This window comes from Staurois parvus, unplaced genomic scaffold (genome assembly GCF_062004578.1).
Source record: "Staurois parvus isolate SC_StPar_1 unplaced genomic scaffold, SC_StPar_1.0 ptg000734l, whole genome shotgun sequence".
In the NCBI taxonomy this organism is placed as follows: Eukaryota; Metazoa; Chordata; class Amphibia; order Anura; family Ranidae; genus Staurois; species Staurois parvus.
Window position 1 is genome coordinate 3,613,198 of NW_028318530.1, and position 22,231 is coordinate 3,635,428.

The 22,231-nt window shown below is 41.2% G+C and overlaps 1 protein-coding gene across 2 annotated transcripts in view; it reads right to left on the bottom strand.

Moving 5' to 3' along the window:
* The window catches only part of KLHL5 (kelch like family member 5), a 122,945-nt gene that overhangs the window by 38,562 nt on the left and 62,152 nt on the right, over positions 1 to 22,231 (bottom strand). For both annotated transcript variants that reach the window (XM_089654045.1, XM_089654044.1), the window contains exons 2-3: positions 7,086 to 7,268; positions 1,142 to 1,278 (exon numbers count right to left, since the gene is read on the bottom strand). In XM_089654045.1, the coding sequence (XP_089510171.1) occupies positions 1,142 to 1,278; positions 7,086 to 7,228 (280 nt within the window). In that variant the 5' untranslated portion in view covers positions 7,229 to 7,268. The remainder of the gene's footprint in view (positions 1 to 1,141; positions 1,279 to 7,085; positions 7,269 to 22,231) is intronic.

The following is a 22,231-nucleotide window of genomic DNA, read 5'->3' on the forward strand; positions in this document are numbered from 1 at the left end:
CTTAAGCAAACTAAAAGCACAGTAGCTTAGTGGTTAACATTTCTGCCTTGCAGCAATGGGGTCCATTTGAATCCCAGTCAGGGCACTATCTGCGTTGAGTTTGTTCTCCCTGTGCTTGCGTGGGTTTAATCCATGCTCTAAAGACATACTGATAGGGCCGTTTATGTATATATAAATAGTATATGTAAGCATGTACTGTATGTATGCATACAATGTAGGGACCATAGAATGTAAGCTACTTAAAGGAAAGGACTAATGTGAACATCCGGTATAAACAAAGTGTTGCATAAATTCCCAGCACACTATAAATGCCTGTAATAAATAAAAATAACAATATATTTTTTTAAGGTATCCATCTACCTTAATTAAAAATTTCAGTTCGAAAAATAGTTGAGAAGTTATATTAGGAAGCATAAATGTGTTAAACAATTAAGAAAACATTATGTGTGACAAAAAAGTCAGCTTCAGTCTAGGGGTGCCTTGCTCCCAGCATTCCATCTACTGGTTAGGTTTAAGTCAGGACAGACATTGACGTTCATCTTGACCTCAGTTGTCACTACATTGTAACTGCTGAAAGCAAGCACTGTATCTGCAATGTGCATTCAGCTTAGAAACCAAGGGACATTCAGCACAGATAATCCTAATAGGGTATTTGACTGCATCCTCCCAGACAGAAGCACATGCCATATCTAGTGCATTACCACAGATCTTTCAGTAATTCTTGCAGTAGAAATTCATAAAATTTAACCAATCGTCGCCTGCAATTAAATAACTAAATTCTTCATGAATTATGTCTTAAGGCCACAGCTGGAGATGCACATTTTAATATTGCACAGCCCTCTGCAACCTTCCTCACATTCACGGATAGTGGGTAGAAAAAGGGGATTTAAAGAGGGCAGTGAGAAATAAACAGAAAAGGGGGGAGGGGACAAAAACCAAAGGATAGAAGAGAAAAAAGGGTTCCCACATAATCACGGAGGGGGCCCAAATAAATTGCACCCCTCCCACCATCCATTCTGCAGAGCAGGAGAGGTTTTGGGTGTTCTCTTGGTATTCCCTGATCTAATTATTTACTGCTCTGTTGTAGAAATGTAATTTATTTGCAAAGTAATGCCTACTCACTGCACAACAAACAGATTACCTGTGTATGAATACTGAACTAAGGCCCACAGCGCGTTAGGTTCAACACCTTCCATTTTAATTTCCTCTTGCTTGGCTTCTCGAACATCACTGGTAAACATTGCAGCAAAATAGTCTGACACCGAAGACAGGACAAGCCTGAAAAAAGTCAGATTATTGGAAACATTTTATTCAGTCTTCAGAATGCAATAACTAATTCATTTTACATCTGACATCTGTGTGCCAAAACTACTAATGCTGATGCATTATTTAATACACCTTTCCGACAAATGCTTGAAGGAGCTGCTCTAAATCATCATAACTTGAAAGCAATGAAAGGTTGTTATTATTTGGTTGGTAATAAAGCACCATGTGGTGACAGAAGTAAGGAATTTGCATCAGTGCAGTAAAAAAATAACATCTTTACATAACTGTTCAACAATATTGACAAAAAAGGTCATATTAAATATAAATGAAATTAGGGATAGAAGTTTGTTGGGTCCACTCTAAGAAACATTTTTTTTTTTTAATAAGAGGGCCTTGGATAAGAGTCATAGTTTGCTAAATTGAAACGTGAAGTAGGTTAAAGTGGAATTCCAGCCTTTAAGTGGTTCTAAGGGCTGAAGGTTTTTTACCTTCATGCATTCTAAAAAAACCTTCAGTGTTTAGCTCCCAACTCAGCCCCCAATACCTACCCGAGCCCTATCTCGATTCAGCAATGTGCATGAGAGCATCAGCTCTCCTGGGTCTCTCCCTCCTCATTGGCCATCAGCTCCTGCTGCTATCAATCACAACCAGTGAGCAGGGGCCAAGCCGCACTCTCTGACTTATAGACACAGCTTGCCCAGAGGCCATATAGTAGGTGGGAGGAGGAGCAAAAAGGCCAGGAGTGCCGTCAGGGGATCCAAGAAGAGGAAGATTGGGGCTGTTCTGTGCAAAAAAATTGCACAGAGCACGCAAGTATGACATCGTTGTTATTAGAAAATAATGCAGTGCCATTGGCTGACAAAGGGAACATAATGTGACTGGACCGGAGCAAGCTGAAAGTAAGTAGGCAAGTATACAGATCTTTCTTAAAATGATACTAAAGGTTCCGTTTTTTGTTTTTTTTTTAACAACAAAAATGTCATACTTACCTGCTCTGTGCAATGGTTTTACACAGAGCAGCCCTGATCTTCCTCTTCTCTGGTCCTCTCTTGGCACTCCTGGCCCCTCCCTCCTGCCAAATGCCCCCAGTTCAAGCAGCTTGCTATGGGGGCACCCAAGCAGGCTCACTCCCGAGCTGCTGCTCTGTTAATTCACACAGAGAGCCATGGGTCAGCTCTACCCCGCCCCCCCTCTCTCTCCTCATTGGCTCACTGGCTGTGATTGACATCAGCAGGAGCCACTGGCTCAGCCAATGAGGAGGGAGAGTCCCCAGAGAACCAAGGCTCTCATGCACACTGCTGGAAAACGATGGGGCTCAGGTAACTATTGTGGGGGTTGCTGCACACAGGTGTTTTTTTTTTTCTTACCTTACTGTATAGAATGCATGAAGGTAAAAATCTTAAGCCTTTACAACACTTTAACCTGCAGGGGGAGCCACCTTTTTTTTTTGTTTCATTTATTAGACTTTGCTACCGCTTTAAAATCGGACCTTGCACCCAACTGCCGGCTTAGCTTTTACATTAGTTGTCTGCCACCAAAAAAAAAAAAAAAAAAAAATCAAAAACAAAAAAAATGCACACTTGCAAAAAAGTAATAAAAAATATAAATATATACTTAAAAAAGGCAAAACTTTTTTTTTTTAAGATCTGGATAGAATGGTGAGGGGGTCAGGACCACTAACAGGTTTTTATTGCCGTTTGTGTCCCTATGATGAATATTACTTAAAATGTCCTTGATCACTGCAAATGAAAGTGGGTGTACCTCAAAATTTTGAGTTGCCATCAGAAAAGGAATAGAGAGAAAATCTTCCAATGGGGACACGTTACTGCGCCAACTAAGAGAGGTATCCCTTACATAGGAAAGTTTTCCTCACACTTCCTTGGGATCTACAGGAGAGGTAGTAAAGGAAAATCACCACAATGAGACACAAATGGCAAGGCAACCCCCCCCCCCCAAAATGATTCTTCTATCTTCTGAGATAGTCAATGTTCCAAAGGCTCGCCGGAAGGATTGTGATGTCACCTTCTCCTGACTGTAAACTGGGTGTAAGTTAAAGTACATCTAAAGCCAAAACTTTATTTCTTCGTTTTTATTTCACCTGTTTGCAATAGCCCTAGTGTGCATGGTCTTAAGTAGACTGGTGAATTACAGCCAATGTACTGAAAAAAACTTAATAGATAGAAATCTGAAAGTTAATATCAACTTTACAGCTCTAATGTATGTATGAAACTATACATATTTGAATTTCCTCATGTCAGGTTATTTACAAGAAAATAATTTAGTGAAAATATGTAATATTAATTATAGAAAATATATTACGCAGTAACTCTTTCGCTATCAGATTTTTTTTTATTTCTCATTATTTGCAAACATTTCAAAATGTGCATTTTTGGTCTTATGAATAATGGAAAGCAGAACGCCTGTAGAATAAAAAAAATAGTTGCAAATGTTTATCTAGCACAACATTATTTGCACAACTGCTTATCAAACCTATATTTTCAGTAAAAAAAAAAAAAAGGACTACAATTTTAGTTCACACAAACACAATGAAATCTTACATTTTTCATATCAAAGATGTCAAGTCTAAAAATCAGCAAACATTGTCCACAGGCAACTTATTTTGGTATTTTGGGGTTAATTTAAAATGTAAAGTACCAAGTAAAGTACCAAATAAAAGCAGCATATGTGCTTAAAAGCGGGTGTGACATTATATTTTAACCAAGGTAGGTAAAAGTAAAAGGTTATTGCTGGGCAAAACTTTGAATACCAAAGCTTCACAATTTTGTCCGATCACAAAAGTTTATATTACTCCTTGATATGGAAAGGCTAAAACTGAAATCCTAGCAACATTTTTTAAAAACGTGATTGATATATATATAGTGCTCAGCATAAATGAGTACACCCCAACAGATTTATCAGAAAACCTTTACTTTCCTTTCAGAATCAACATTTTCTATGGGACGCTATACTACAAAATATTCCCACAAATGCAGGCCATTGGTTGCAAACAAGATTTGTTAATTTGTACACACAAAAAAAGTAATTTTCCGAACAAATTAATTCAAGACCATGTTGCAAAAATGAATACACCCCAATGAAAGTCTTAGGAGCAAAGCTAAATTTTAGACCTCAAAATCCTAATTAACAAGAATTTAACTACTGTACAGATGAGTCAAGTTATTCATTAAACAGGTGTCCAGCAGACAGTTGATTATAAAAGGGCATTACTTAACAAAGAAAACCTCCCATTTCATGCTGCTAGCAATGGTACCACATGGAAGAGAAATGTCACAAGGCCCAAGAAAGAAAATAATTTCTTTACACAAAAAAGGTGAAGGCTACAAGAAAATCAGCAAAGCTTTGCTTATCAGTCAGAATACTGTAGGAAAAGTGATACAAAAATTTAATGAAGATGGAACTGCAACCATCTCACAGAGACATCCAGGCCGTCCACAGAAGTTAAAACCTCGACAGGAGCGTCATCTGATGGGAAGGGTTAAAGAAAATTGCCATGTAAGTTCACTGTAGTTAGCTAAAGAAGTAGAAAGCCAAACTGGGGTGATTGTTTTCTGAGATACAATATGGCGTACACTGAAGAGGAATGGCATGCATGGGTGTTGTCCATGAAGGAAGCCTCTCCTAAAGCCCACACACAAAAATTCTGGTCTACAATTTGCCAGGGCCCATGCTGAAAAAGAAGAAGAGTACTGGGACTCTGTACTCTGAAGTGATGAGACCAAGATAAATGTTTTTGGAACTAAAGGCTTCAAAAATGTATGGTGTTGCAAAGGTGAGGAGTATAAAAAAAAAAATGCATCGTGCCTACAGTGAAACATGGTGGTGACAGTGTCCTTCTGTGGGCCTACACGAGTGCTGCTGGTGTCGGGAGCTGCATTTCACTGATGGTATCATGAATTCACAGATGTACTGCTCTATATTGAAAGAAAAGATGCTACCATCACTCCGTGCCCTTGGTCATCATACACTTTTCCAACATGACAATGATCCAAAACACACATCTAAGGCAACTGTTGCAGTTCTAAAGAAGAACCGGGTGAAAGTGATTCAGTGGCCAAGTATATCTCCTGATCTGAACCCAATCGAACACCTATGTGGAATTCTGAAGAGACAAGTTGAGCATCACTCTCCATCCAGCATCCAGGCTCTAAAAGAGGTCATTCTTGAAAAATGGAAAAAGAAAGATGTTGCAATATGTCCAACTTGTTCATTCCATGCCTAGAAAACTCGGTGCTGTCCTTACAAATTATGGAGGTCATACAAAATACTAAATATAGTAGTTTTTGTTGTGGGGTGTATTCATTTTTTAATCAACTAATTTGAGTAAAACTGAAGATTTTTTAAATCTAAGTTATATTATTAACCTTACTGTCATGTAATGACCTAAACCAATGCTCTATAGAACTTTTTTTTGGAAATTGTTTTTGTGTTCATTGGGTTATTAATTAAAATCTTGCTTTTCAAAAGGGGTGTACTCATTTATGCTGAGCACTGTGTATATTTTATTTATATATATATATATATATATATATACACACATACATACATACATATACTGTATATATGCCTCTTGCCATCTCAATACTGCACAACTTAGAATGAGAGAAGGTGAGGCTGTATAATAATAAAAGAAAAAAACACAATCAGCTGTGCTGCACTGCTCTAAGTCCTCTTGCACACTGGAGCTTGTAAAAAAGGTCAGTACAGCATTTTTTTTAAATGATCTAAAATACAGTCAATTGTTTACAATGTGCCTGTACATACCGAAGCATAAACAAGTGATGTGTATTCTTGAATAAAAAAATAGAAAAATGTGCATTCAGTATTTTGCGCCGCTACATACAAACGCATGGAAATACATATATAATAATATATAAATATTAATGGGCTTTGCCTAGGAATGTATTGTATGCACAAATATGTGCAAAGCAGAGCCTGAAATGACATCCAGAAATGCTGATGCTAAAACATCAGTACCATTTATAAGAGGAACAAGGAACCTACTGACAGCAGGAGAGAGCAATGTAGCTCATCCTATGAGATGAGCTCATCAGTCAATTGCTTCTTCACTGTCCAATTACAGGCTGGGGCAGGGACAAGACTTAATTGTATTACTTTATTGTAGTACAGAAACATCAGGTCTCCTTCCTGCTTCTGGCAGGGCTGTGTCACACTTTATTTGGGCCCATTTGCAATTACCCATGGCAGACTACATGGGGATCCACGCGAATAGGTGCAAGTAGGAAGCCGCACTGAATGGAAGTACGATAGTACTGACAGCTATTTGTGGACATTCGCATGTAAATTGCTCATGTAGCGATTACCTGCAAATATTGATCATCCCTGGACACAAACTTCCTGTATCCAAGACAAATCATCTTCAGGTAATTGCTGCATGAGAGATTACGTGCTAATGTCAGCAAACAGCCAGGGGTGCTGTCAGGCTTCTATTGCCTTCAATGGGGCTTTCCACCTGCACTTATTCGCATAAGTGGGTAATCACAGTTGGCCGCATTTGAAAGTGTGAATGGGGCCTAAATCTCAGCAATGGTGCCCGTAGATTCTCCCCTTCCATCATCTTAGGGCAGTGTATAAAGATAAAGTAAATCTGACTAGTTGCTAAGGAGGAGCAATATTAAGGCTTTTTGAAAAAAGCAAGCTTCTGCTATAACCCACAGGAAATAGAAGTGAGATTTCACACATCTGACTCAATCTGATATACAGACTGCCAAGCACTGTCCACTGTGTGAACCATTTCTGCCACCTGCACCATTTTCATTGATTACATTTTTATGACTTACCTGTGTGCAGGAATCCTGCGATCGCCAGCGATCAGAATCACGTCACACAGTTGCTTGTGCCGGAGGTAATTCTCCATCTTCTTAAAGGTTTGCTCGGCATGGTTGAGGGACTGGAAGCATTCATCTTGGGCACATGACTCCATTGTCTGGCAGGATGATATTGTTTGGCTGCTGTTCGAAGTCCTTAAGGAACAAATATCACATGTTTTTATTTACAGGACATCTAACTTGCAGAAAGCAACAAAAGATGATTTAAAAAAATTGTGAATCAAGCAGGGAGCTCCACTACTCATAAGAATAAGGAGACATATTTAATGTGTTACTGTGGAATGCCTGCATAATGGGTTTTCATTTGTGTCATTTGAAAAAAAGATAAGAAATCTCTGAAGACATTTGGCAGAACAATGCACAAATGTGGATTTTATTTGATTAAGGGCTGGTTCACACTAGCTGCACAGAAAAACGTTCCATGAAGCCCAACTCTGGGCAAAAGCCTGTCTCCCTCAAACCCATTGTAACCCCTCCTGCCAGGTGTTTATTTTTTCATGCCTAGTGAAGCAAATATACCCACCCAAATCCCAATTCAGCTCCTTCACTGATGGCATTTTGGGTTGGGTCGCTTTCCTGGCACCACCATCATTCATAGAACACCTTTTATTTTTTCAAGGTGTGCTCTGACATAAGCAATACAAGTAATTCCTGGAGTTCACCTTTAAGTGATATTACAAGTTGGTTCAAACTTCTCTCTACATTTAAACACCTTATTTTCCTAGACTATGTACATTGCTAGAAATCATTTTTAATCCTCCCAGTGGATGGTTACAGTTAATTATGCACTACTTGTCCCTATCACGATTTGCATTTTAAGTAATTTCTGGAAAGAGCCAACTAATGCCATACCAGTTCAGACTACCAGAGTACTTTTGAACAGTGCATTTTCACTGGATCTGCATTCATGTATATAGTAGGTAGGTATGAGCTTCAGGTCCAGGTCACTCATGTGTTTGGACAGTTTACCCGCCCAAATCCCAAGCTTCTGGAATGTAAACAGGGCAGCTGTGGATCACAAACATATTTTATTTACCAAATATGCTGTTCTTTAAAGCTCTATTAACCCCAAAACTAAAAATGTTATAAACTGAAACTTGCCAATAGATGTGATGGCAGCATGTTTTTTCTTTTTTTTTTTTAGTTTTTTTTCCCTGTTTTCACCTGGTGATCTGGCCAGTAACACACCTTCTGTATTAGAGTGCCCCCACTCTGGATGAAGAAGCACAGGGGCACCTTTGGACAGCAGAATTGTCAGTCTGGGGGAGGGAAGCGTTAGAATGACACTGAAATTGAAGCCAAACTCCAGCTCACACTGCAGTTACAGCAAACAGGTTTTTTTGGGATAAAAATTTTACATGAATAAATAAAAGCTGATCATTGTAAACCCCCATCAGTGGTACATGGTTTGTCTCATCACTCTGATACAACTGTAAGAGTGCTTGTTCTGTTGAAAAACAACAGACTTACTGGCTGGAACACCAGGTGAAATTAAAGCCTGAAAAAGAAAACTAATACAGCCATCACATCTAAGGCTTAAAAGGTACATTATAAAGAATGTTTTCTTTTTGGTTTAAGGGCTGGTTCACACCATGCCTGCACAGGAACAGGCCATGCATTTCTGTGCAATTTATACACGGTTTTGGTGCAGTGCGATTTCAGGACATTCATTTTGCATGCACCACTTCTAGAAATGCACTGCAACCGGATCGCATGTTACTTTTGTACCATGCAGTCCGGTGTGGGCAAACACACTGCATTCACAACTTGCATTTGGAGCGTCATTACCTTATTATTGACACCCTCTGCAGATTGCAAATGGACTGCGTTTTGAATGTAGTGTGAATCACAAAGGAACGTGGGACATGGTAGGAACCAGCCCTAGTACTGCTTTAAGGCACATTAAAAAGTACCTCTCTACAGTAAATGTATTTTTTAAAAAAGGTTTTGGTTTTTTTTTTCAATAACCAGCTACTCATGCCCTGTTTTAAAGCTGAACTTTTGGGGGGAAAAAAACCCTTTCAGTGGGGCTCTCCCTGCAAAGATAAAGTTTTTGCTAAGTCTAGGGTACAAGCAAAAAGGACTTTTAATTACCTTATCAGTAGCTTCCTTGGCAGACGGCGCTCAACTCTCCTCCCTGATGCTCTTGCCTATAGCCAGTGTTCAGTATCCTCACATACGGTTCAGAGCTATTGTCCCTGCATTGTACTTGATAACATCAAAGTACCTGCAACCGCCGGAGCTCCACAGAGAAGAGGCTGTAGCAGCTGATCTTATAGCATGGAGGGATACCGTGAGAGAGAGGGATTAGGCAAGTAAAAATCCTTTTAACGTGTATCCTGGGCATTAAGGAGCATTTAACTCTTGCATTATGGGGGAGCCTCACTGTAAGAACACAGTTTCCCCTTGAGTTTAGCTTTAAACAATAGCTTGCAAATTAGCTGTGAGCTGTGGGTTGTGAAATGGGCAGAATAAAATAGCAAGGTTCAGCTCTCAAAGACTATTAGGTTTTGGCCCAATACACAGGATGTGTGGACTTCCCTCTGGATTCACTGAACCTCCTATGAACCAAACCTTGCCTGGTTTGCTTATCCCCAGCGATAGGGATAGAAGTAGAAATGAGCCTTAGAGCTGGTATTGACTGCCTATGGTCTTATAAAAATGGGAAATGGGTAGTTGACCTCTGATTTGCTTCAAGCTTCTTTTTCTTGTATGGGAAGAGAAGCAGTTCTGAAATAACAAAGCCTGTCAACACAGGCCTTTATACTGTTGCAAATCCAAATAAATGCTTTTCAGGTCTTACACTGCTGGTTTGAGCAATCATGACAGTCAATATACAGTCTGGTGGATCAGGCAGATTTATGACAGCGTGCTCTTCTAATATCTCTTCTGTGGTGTGCAGGTTTAATGAGCTGAAACGTTAGGTTTGCTCACGCTTTCCAACTATCAGTGATTTCCAGGGACAAGTTGTGAAGATTTATCCCTGGAAAGGATTCCTCTTTCTCACCATTTATCAAATATCCAATACAGCTTGAACACAATGACTGGTCCTCCAACCTACAAAGGCTGTAAGATTAAAGCTGCCTAGTTACTGGCTCCTAATGTTTGAACTGCTTCCTAGATTTTGAAAATATCTTTCCAGGACTGTAGCAAGAAGGGAAGAGGACTTCTTTCAACTTCCCCCAACCTTCTGCAACACAAAGCAAATAACCGATTGAATCAGTGAGGGTTATAAATAACCATCTTCAGTTTAAACTCCAAAGCATCCACAGAAAAACCATATTTGGTGATAAACAATTCTGATCCACATACTCTGTGAACAATTAAATTACTTTCTTGCCACTATTTTTTTCAAAATCATTATTGTGATCATAAAACACACAAAGCTGTCAAAGCATTTTATAGCCAAAGCTGTAATATACTTGGTATACAATTGCCAAAGGAACATTATGCAGAGAGAATTGCTTCAAAGTCAGGACAATAACAACTTAACATAAGTCTGGATATCATTTATTTCCGATTGAGGGCAGCTTTTTCACTCTACAAAAGGAAAATGCTCTCTCAGAATATATAGAAGGGCATATTTTTGATATTTAAAAGGGAACTGCCTATATTACAATTCCCCACCAAATATTCTTACAATACCACTTTGTAATATACAACTTTAAAAAAAAAAAAAAAAGACCCCTTTGTTGTCCTGGGATGTCCTCCTTGACAAGGTATGGACAGCATGATATAAGTAGCTGAGTATATGTATATTATTATTATACAGTATTTATATAGCACCAACAGTTCGCTCAGCGCTGTACATTACAATGGGAGACAATACATGAGACAGTACAATAACAATACAATGCGATACACAAGGGGTTCGAGGACCCTGCTCCTTGGAACTTAAAATTTAGGAGGGAGGGGATAGTGGTACGAGAGGAAAAGCTGTGGGGGATGGAGTGGTAGGAAGAGTGGAGGAGATCGGCAATTAGCAGAGGGCGGGGTAGGCTTCCATGAAGAGGTGGGTTTTCAGGGTGCGCCTAAAGGAGAGGAGAGTAGGTGATAGTCTGGATTGGGGTAAGGAGTTCCAGAGGATGGGTGATGCCCTAGAGAAGTCCTGGAGGTGGGAGTGGGACGAGGAGACCAGGGAACAAGAGAGAAGGAAGTCTTGTGATGAGCGGAGAGTGCGTTTTGGGTGGTATTTGGATATTAGGTCGGTGATGTAGTTTGGGGCAGAGTTATAGACAGCTTTGTACGTCAGTGTTAGCATTTTGAATTTGATCCGTTGGGCAATCGCAAGCCAGTGGAGGGATTGGCAGAGGGGGGGGTGGCGGAAACGGAGCTGTTGTTGAGGTGGATGAGTCTGGCCGCCGTATTCAGGATCGATTGAAGAGGGGATAGCCTGTGGTGAGGCAGGCCAGTGAGGAGGGAGTTGCAGTAATCGAGTTGTGATATGATGATGGAGTGGATGAGTTGCTTAGTAGTTTCTGGGGTTAGGAATGGGCATATTTTGGAGATGGTGCGGAGGTGGAGTCTGCATGAGTTTGTTAGAGATTCGACTTGGGGCTGGCTCTTTAAGTCTCAAAATCCAAAATCCGCTGTTAGCCTAAAATAGTGTACATGGGCATATAGGATCCACAAGGCTGGGCACAAATTTTCCAAAATCCTGTGGAAAACATTTTCAGAAAATTTGATCATATAATGTATATGGCAAATGTTGAATCAATACACATTTTTCTCTCTCTGTTGCGTTTGTGAAGTGCTAAACACATAGCCCACCAAATTGTACTCAGATGTATTGTATGTATTCTAAAAGGATACTAAATAATGTAGATAGCACTGAGGACTGGAATGCACACTGAATACTTTCAGGCTGTCAAATGTACCATTACATCAGAATGAATATAATACTGCCCTGCGTACAGAGATGGTCCAAATGAAATTGATGTCGTAGTTAGGCTCCATAAACACTAGCATTTTTTTAAGCTAAAAAAAATGCTAGAAAAAATGCTGGATAAAAACCACTGGTAATAGCGTTTTTAGTACCATTTTAGTTGTAACTAAATCAATATTCACCCTTCCCCTTTATAATCCCTCAAAAAGTCAATACTTCCTCCCTAGAAAGTGCAATATCATATATATAACCTTTTTGTGATATATTATAATAAATAAATTAAATAAAAATAAATGTAAACATGAAGTGTATAATAAAGTCCAATGAATCAATAAAGGTGTCCAAAAAGAAAGTCCAGTGTCCAAAAAATGTCCCAAATTTTCCAACTTTTTCATCCAATAGAAGGATTAACTCCTCTTCCATCCAATATGCACCTCAAAGAAAAAAAATAAAAAATCTAGTGCATTATTCCTTCAGACGAGGTCCAGAGGTGACGAGGCGCGTTGGGGGAGTGACGTCAGGGCGCACGTACGTGGACCGGGGGTGTCTCCGCAGCCATTTTGTTGGCTATTCACACATGGTTTTCTACATGGTTTGGTGGATTGTGCTTAGAACCATATCTGGAGCTGAAAACCTCTAATTTTAATGTAAGTGATCAATAAAAAGTTATCCCTATGCTTTGAATACCAGTCCTGAGACCATTCTTATCTTTCTTAGGACCTTGGAAAAATATCTTTGAAGAGAGTATGGAGGAGTACTGATCCATAGTATTGTTTACCATTTCAATACTCATAAAGGGTAATAGTATTTAGTACTACTGTGTGCTGGTTGATGGTATACACTGAGTTGTAGTGATCACTGTGTGCTCACCGTTTGGTTTGTGTGACTATATGCACTATAAGAAAGCAATTTGGATTGGAATAATTTATTTTATCTAAATATATAATTTTTTTTTTTTTCTGTTGCATAAATGTTTTTGAAGTGAATTGTGATTTGCACGGGGTGATTATTTTTATTTATTATAACCAAGTACAAACAAACAAGTACCATGTACTTGTGTTAAAAAGTGTCCTGTGTTCTTAGTATTTCTTCCTTGTGTGAAATCCCTGGTGATTCTACAAGTTCCTCTGCTTCCCTCTTTCAAACCGACCACGTTAGGTATGAGAGCAGTCATCCCAGCCTGGTCAGTTTTCTGGCTGTGCTGGGAGAACCGCTTTTTAGTTCAGTTTTGCATTCCATTTCTATTTTAAACTGAATAGTTTGTTTTACAAGGGTTTACATATACTTTACCCTCCCTAGCGGTCTGATTATGTCAGTATTTCTGTGCTCAAAGTGGTACATTGTTTTGTTGTTTTTTTTTATTGTAGGCCTGTAATTCTTAGGAATAACTGAAATCTGTCCAAACAAGAGTCTAGAAAACATCCTGGGTATGATAAAATTTGAAACACGAAATCATAAATTATAATATAATCATAAAAAATAATATAATAATAATACATTTAATTCAATAATGTAATCAAACCAAAAACATTGAAATTTGAAATATAGCACCAAATTCACACATCACTAAGCTTAGTTGCAAAATCGTTTTCAGTGTCTGATGACAAATATCCCCACAAATTATTATCACTCAATTCTGCAAGTGGTTCTAATTTACTATCGCTGTTCTGAAGCTGGTCTAAAACCGCTTTTGACCTAAAAGGGACGCTTTTAGGACGCCATGGACGTTTCTCAGTTTCCAGGCAGAAAGAACAGTTAAAATGTAGGCAGGGCACAGGACAAAGCACTCGGGACAAAATGTATGTGAAATGGTTTGATACAGTAATATTATACTATCAGATTTTAGTGTATTGAGTGAATGTCACATTTTTAAATTTTTGAATTTCCTGCCGGTTTCATCCCCCGTACGTCCCGACGCTCACAGGGAACGGAAGACGGATGCCAGCATTGGCTGGAGGAGATGACCGGGGACACTGCAGGGAGGACATCATGGGAGCGCAGGACAAGGTAAGTGCTGGAGGGATCCCAGAGCAACGCTGTAGGGTAATCCCGAGTGTAGCTCGGGGTTACTGCTTCTGGTACTGAAAGTTAACCCCGAGCTACACTCGGGAATACCGCCAGGGAGGTTAAAGATTGATAAATCAAGAAATTTGTTTTGCTTTATGCCCTCTCCCCCTCCTGCACTACCACATTTGGCACATTTTGTTTTTCCAGGAGTGGGTACCTAGTTTTGACACGTTACCCGCTTCCACTTCTGCTCACCTTTGCCTGCAGCCTTCTGGGACACGTCACAGGTCCCAGGGGGCTGCGGGATCATTCAAAAGGGCATCGCGGCTCAGTGGGAAGCCAACAGTATTTGTGGCTGCTGACTTTGAATTTTTCTTTCTAGAATAAAGATCCTCTTTAAGTCAGTGAAGTCACCCATCACATACAAGAGTTTTGGGACCTGCAAGTGGCAGGGCTAGCTCAGTTTGGTTGAGGTTTTAGTATAAATTCAGAAGCTTATACCTCTACACAAACCTTTCACTGAACTATTGCTCTGCTTATGCATTTTATGCTCAGTTTGAATTGCTCATGTGTAGGGCAGGGTTATCTTACGACTTCTTGAAATGTAAAGCATTGACTTTACATAGCCCCGTAAACAGTGTAAGCTGTACTGAAATAAAATCAGAACACATGGTGAAAACAATCCTTGATATTCTGAAGTCTCCATATGGGTTGCTATGGAACAAGTAGAAATATGATTGCTATGAGCTTTATAGTCTAGAACACAAAATAAATCAAAGATGATAAAATGGACTAAGAAACTCAATACAAATTTCACTTCCGATTTAATAATCAGAGCACCCAGCTGCTGTTTATTAATTTTACACTCAAAAAAATTTTTTGTTTAAAGCCAAACTCTAGGCAGAGTTAAGACCCAAACTGATGCAGCGCTGTAATCATTAATACATCTTTTAATGTATTTTTACTCTTTCAAGAGCAGTGTAAGCTCTCAAATTTAACATGGTATCAGCCTTTTGCAGTTCCTGTACAGCAGGGCTGGAGTGTGAAGAAAAAGCAGCCAATCAGTTTGTGTTCTGACAAGAAGCAAGTTGATAGGAAGAGAAAAGCAGAGAGATAGGTTCATCACTGTGCTGCTTCTACATTCACTGTTCAGTCTCAGGTTACGGCAGGTCCAGGATGATATGGGCTCAGAGAAAGTGGGATAAATGATGCTGGTCATCAGCCAAAGGGCATTTTGTGCTGGAAAAGAGGTACTGCAGGGCAGAGCTCTGGACTGTAGGTGAATATTGGAGCAAAATCAGTTTTATTATATTTTAATAGGCTTTTTATTTGTATCCTGTTATTTTGGGGTAGAGTTTAATTTTAATTCCTTTTAGATCAACAGCCATGTTTTGTCTAACCACGTCAATACCACCGTACATACAAATATGTCATGGTATTGAAGTGCTTATACTGGGATCATGGTTGAAGCTACAACCATGATCCAAGAATTGGTTTTTTTTGTTTGTTTTTTTACTGCTGGTGCTTCTGCACTTTGTAAAAGTAATTTTTACAAGTTTGGAGGGATGGAAATAGGGGATTTTGCAGAGATTTTCCTTCACTTCCTGCCCATAGCCAAACAGGAAGTAGGAGGAAATTTCTGCATAATAAGGGAATCCATTAGGGAACCTGAGGTCACAGAACTAGTGTCCCCATTGGAAGATTTCCCCTCTTTTACTTTTCTGGGGAAAAACCAAAACGTGGGACTTTTTACTTTAACTTTCAAATCAAATGGTAAACAGAACAAACAGAGAATGTAAATCTCCCTAATGGGCACAGCAGTATCATCAGTAAAAACAGCAGCCAGCAATAAAAACTGACAGATGAACTACCCAAAACTTAAGCCCCCCCCCCCAAAAAAAAACAAAACAAGTTTTCCATTTAGTTATACTTTAATGCAGGGGTCTCCAAACTATGGCCCAGGGGCCAGATGCAGCCCTTTGCTCACCTTTATCTAGCCCTTGGGGCACCATTCCATCCACTGATTCCAACAGGGCATTATTCTTCCCACTGATAAATGATGGAGCACTATTCCTCCCACTGATAGGAATAATGGAGCACTATCAGGGGCGGACTGATAACTCATGGGGCCCCGGGGCAATAAGATAATGGGGCCCCCTGTGTCTCCGCCTACACTCAAGCCACATCCACACACACCCCACCTACATATTGCAGCTCAGCTGCATAGAAAGTCCATTAAAAATAAATTTTAAAAAACGTAAAGCAACGTCGTGGGATCCCCCTCCATTCATACCAAGTCCTTCGGGTCTGGTATGGGTTTTCAGGGGAACCCCCACACCAAAATTAAAAAAAAAAAAATGGTGTGGGGGTCCGCCCCAAGATCCATACCATACCCTTATCCGAGCATGCAGCCAGTCAGGTCAGGAAAGGGGGGGGGGGAAACAAGCAAGGCCCTCCCCTCGAACCATACCACTCCACATGCCCTCAACATGGGGGGGTGCTTGAGGGGGTTCCACCCCCAAAGCACCTTGTCCCCATGTATGTTGATGGGGACAAGGGCCTCTTCCTCACAACCCTGGTCTGTGGTTGTGGGGGTCTGTGGGCAGGGGGCTTATCGGAATCTAGAAGCCCCAGTGTGAGCAGTGTGGCCCCAGAAGTGCCACCTGTCAGTGTCCATCAGTGCCAGCAGTCAGTGCTCATCAGTGCCACGTGCCAGTGCCCATCAGTGCCACATCAATGCCACATATCAGTGCATACCAGTGCACACAATGCCACATATCAGTGCCCATCTGAGCTGCCTTTCAATGTCACCCATCAGTGCCAGTCAGTGCACCTATCAGTGCTGCCAATCAGTGCCGCCTAACAGTGCCAGTCAGTGCTGCCTATCAGTGCCATATATCAGTGTCATGTATCAGTGCTGCTTTTCAGTGCCCATCAGTGATGCCTGTCAATGCCCATCAGTGCAACCTACCAGTGCCTCCTCATCATTGCCACCTATCAGTGTCCATCAGTGCAGCCTATCAGTTCCCATCACTGCAGCCTCATTAGCGCACATCAGTGAAGGAGAAAAATCACTTATTTACAAAATTGTATAACAAAAACTACGAAAAAACGTTTTTTTTTCAAAATTTTCAGTGGTTTTTGGTTTGTTTAAGAAAAAATAAAAATCCCAGAGGTGACTAAATACCACCAAAAAAAAGCTCTGTCTCAAAAAAATGATAAAAATTTCATATGGGTACAGTGTTGCATGACCGCGCAATTGTCATTCAAAGTGTGACAGCGCTGAAAGCTGGAAATTGGCCTGGGCAGGAAGGGGGTATAAGTGCCCTGTAGGCTAGTGGTTAAAAGAATAGAAATATTATAAGAATATTCCCCGAAATAGATCAAACATCAATCACGATGCCTGACGCCACTATCTGGAAAAAAAAAAAAAGGCTCTGGGGACCCCCTTGCTAAAGGAGGCTTTCAGATTCCGATAAGCCCACCATCCACAAACCCCCACAACTACCGGTCAGGGTTGTGGGGAAGAGGCCCTTATCCCCATCAACATGGGGAAAAGGTGCTTTTGGGGGGGAGCCCCCCCACCCCAAAGCACCCCCCCATGTTGAGGGCATGTGGCCTGGTATGGTTCGGGGGGGGCGCTTGCTCAGCCCCCACCCCCTTTTCTGACCTGCCGGGCTGCATGTTCGGATAAGGGTATGGTTTTGGGGGGGCTCCCACTCCATTTTCTTTTTTTTTTAAATTTTGGCATGGAGGTTCCCCTCAAAATCCATACCAGACCTGTAGGGCATTAAATGGATGGAGGGGGAACTCCATGACGGTTTTTAAATAATTTTTTTAATTACCGGCAATTCTTTCTTTCACATTCAGCTGTAAGTGGGGAACCCCACTGATGGCTGAAACATTAACGCATGGTTTTCACTACTAAAATACATGTTATTTTAGTAGGGTTTTTTGATGAATTCAAAAGTTGTTTTTTTAAATGGTATGCGGTATCCTACCACATACTCGGATGCGGTAAGATACTGCTTAGTGAATTGTGCCCAATGAGCCTCTCACCAGGCCCCCTACTGACCCCGGGCCCTTGGGCAATGCCTGAATGGTCAGTCCGGCCCTGGGCACTATTCCTCCCACTGACACCAACAACGGAGCACTATTCCTCCCACTGATACTAATGATGGGGCACTATTCCTCCCACTGATAGCAATGGTAAGACACTATTCCTCCCACTGATATTAATGATGGGGCACTAGTTCTCCCACTGATATCACTGAAATGGCACTATTCCTCCCACTAACATCAATGAAAGGGCACGATTTCTCCCATTGACACCAACAATGGGGCACTATTCCTCCCACTGACAGTAATAAGGGGGCACTATTCCTCCCACTGACACCAATGATGGGGCACTATTACTTCCATTGACATCAATAATGGGGCACTAGTCCTCCCACTGATACAAATGATGGCGCACTATTCCTCCCACTGATACCAACAATAAGACACTATTCCTCCTATAATACAAAAAATGAGGCATTTTCTACTCCCATTGGCTACAGTCCGGCCCTCCCAATGTCTGAAGCACAAAAAAAGCCCTTTTTTTAGCAAGTTTGGAGACCCCTGCTTTAATGCATCCATGTAATCAATACATCACTGAAAACATGTTTTTAATGCAAGTAATGTAATTGCTTGCATCTGGCTTGATATCAACCTCTTGCAGTCTACTGTACAGTATTGCTCAAAGGGGGAGGGAGAAAAAGCACAAAGAACAAATCAGGTGTGTTACAGTGCTGCTTCTCATTTCATTTTCATAGGGCAGGAGTGGAGAGGAGACCTGCGAGTGAAAGTGAAACTGTAGCAGTAAAAAGACCAGGTTCCCTCCTCTACCAGGAAGGACTGTATTGGGTGGCATAACTGTATAAATGTAAGGATTGGACAAATAGAATTTTAAATTCTTTGGAATGTAAAGTAGCCCTCATATGCGTATTTCATCTGCAAACTATATATACAGTATCTGTATTCCTGGAGTTCAGTTTTAATCCTACAAAAGAACAGATTTGCAGCACATTCACATATAGGTAGGTGCATGTCTGCTGCAATAAAGAGCCTGCTTGCTCACGGTTTGTGACAGCAGACCAGTTTGTGGCAGTACATTTGCACAGCAGATCGCATTGATGGGCACTAATTGCTCCTCACTTAAAGCGGAACTGAAGTTCTGCTGTCACAATCTGTGATCAGGCAGGCTCTTTAATGCAGAAGAGACATGCACCTACCTATAATGCCTATCTGCCACATTCGCAGGTCTGTAAACTGAGCATGCACAGGAGTGACACCATCCTATGCTGATAGCCGAAGACTGGCACCTGGAAGAATTTGCCGGAGAGGGACATGGCAAATTTAGCTCCACTTCAGGAAAATGAGACAAATTGATTTTTGTCATATTCCTTATATTTGACAAAATGCATACTCCTCCCACATTAACCACTTTCCAGCCACGCTATAGCTGAATGATGGCTACAACGCAGTTGTCCATTCCTGGGAGGACGCCATATGACATCCTCCCAGAATGCACCCTTCCGCACACCACCGGGGGCATGCACCCGGCGATCTCCATGATCTCTGTGCCCTACGAACACAGCTGATCACGTGATGTTGTAAAACGCCAATCACAGCGGCCTTTTATCACGTGATCGGCTGTGTCCAATAACACCGCAGATAAACGGTAAATGCAGTTGCCGGTTATTGGCTGCACTTTCCTGACGCTGTCACAGAGTGAGGAAAGTACTGCCGATAACCGGCAATTGCCCGTTGATCGGTGCCCAGCAGTGCCACCTACCAGTGCCGCCCACCTATGCCCAGAAGTGCCACCCACAAGTTCCTAGCAATGCCACCCACCTGTGCCCAGCAGTGCCACCCACCAGCGCCCCCCAGCAGTGCCGCCAGTCAGTGCCCATCATTGTTGCATATCAGTGCAGCCTCATCAGTGCCAGCTTATCAGTGACGCCTATCAGTGCAGCCTCATCGGCGCACATCAGTGAAGGAGAAAAATTACCCGTTGTTTATGATAGAAACAAAGAAAAACTATTTTTGCTCTTTTTTTGGTTATAGCACAAAAAATAAAACACTCAGCGACGAGTACATACCACCAAAAAAAGCTCTATTTGTGTGAAAAAAATGCAAAAAATGTCATATGGCTACAGTGTTGCATGACCACGCAATTGTCATTCAAATTGCGACAGCGCTGAACTGAAAGCTGGAAATTGGCCTGGGCTGGAATGGGGTATAAGTGCCCGGTAGGCAATTGGTTAAATATAGTAAGTTACTATAGGGCCTCTTGCACTACAGACTCTCTGGCTTCAATACTTCAAGTCAATGGCTCAGAACAAGTCACCAGATCATCAGTTTTGACTTGCTTTTCAGATCAGAGACCTAAAACTTTGAAGCTAGAAGGTCAAAACTTAACCTTTCCCCAGATACAGTGAAATGAAGGGTTTCTTTTTTGGGGGGAGGGAGGGGGGTTATGAAAAAAAAAAAAGAACTTTAGTTCCACATGTGCAAGGTAACATCTCTCCCACAATGCTTTCTCTGCTCACAAGCGAGTAAAAGGACAAACCGCTTAAATCTAACCTCTCCTAACCAAATTTTCATGGAAACATACACACAAAATGATGTAAGGTAGAAGTCATAATTCAAAATTGTGCATTGTCTGCTCTCTTCATTCTTCCTTAATGCAAATACCAAGTTACATGTCCTCTACATCTATTGTAACTAAATTGTTAACTATCATGTGTGCAGATAGAGATCATATTAAGGTCACATTACATTACTTCTAGTCAATGAAGTATGTGGTTTCTCTTGTAATTGTATCCAGATGATGGAAAAGGCATCATAGGGTACATGTCACTGTCAGATCTGAATGTGTATGGAAATGCAGTCTTTTAGTCTCTGATATTCCATACAGCTGCAACAATTGTGCTGGTAAAGGGGTCATGCTATGTAATAGAACACATTACCCTATTTCTGTACCCTTGCTCCTCTTTATATATTAGATCGTGAGATCAGTTCATGCCAATGTTCAGTTCCTGTACACATGATCATGTAATTAGTCATGCAAGATAAAAAGGTTCAATATATGGTTTACAATAGGTTTTATTTAAGAGGTTTATTATTTAAATCGTCTGTTTAAGGGGTGAACATAGTATTTGTAATTCTACATGTAACTGTATGAAAAAGCAAAAAATTTGCTTAACTAAAGTGAAAAATCATTAATGCAATTACCTGATAAAGTCAATAGAAGTGAAACTGATCCTCAACAATGTATTTTACATTAGACACCAGAGACTCTGTGCCAACGTGTCCACTGAACAACAAGGACACTGCGCTACCATGTTCACTGAACACCGGGGACGCTGTGCTACCATGTCCACTGGACACCGGAGATGCTGCACTACTACATTCACTGGACACTAGGGACACTGTGCTACCATGTTCACTGGACACCGGGGACACTGCCTTACATGTCCACTGGATACTGCATCAACATACCCACTGGGCACTAGAGGTTCTGCACTAACATATCCACTGGACACCAAGGACATTGGGCTAACATGTCCACCAGACACCAAGAACACTGCACTAACATGTCCACTGGACAATGCACCAAAATAGCCACTGGAAACCAGAGACTCTGTGCTAACATATTCATCAGCCACCAGAGACACTGTGGTAACATATCCATCGACCACCAGGGGCACTGTGGTAACATATCCATCGGCCACCAGGAGTACCATGTAACATATCCAGCAGCCACCAGGGGGACTGAGGTATTATGTTCATTGGCCACCAGGGACACTGTGGTAACATATCCACTGGCCAACAAGGACACTGAGTTAATATACCCACTGGCCACCAGGGACACTGTGGCAACATATCAACCAACCAACAGGGACACTGCGGTAACATATCCACTGGCCAACAAGGACACTGAGTTAATATACCCACTGGCCACCAGGGACACTGTGGCAACATATCAACCAGCCAACAGGGACACTGCGGTAACATATCCACTGGCCAACAAGGACACTGAGTTATTATACCCACTGGCCACCAGGGACACTGTGGTAAGATACCCACCAGGGTCTCTGAACTAGCATATTGTTATCCGGTGGTCACCAGGGACACAGCACTTACTTATTCACTGGACACC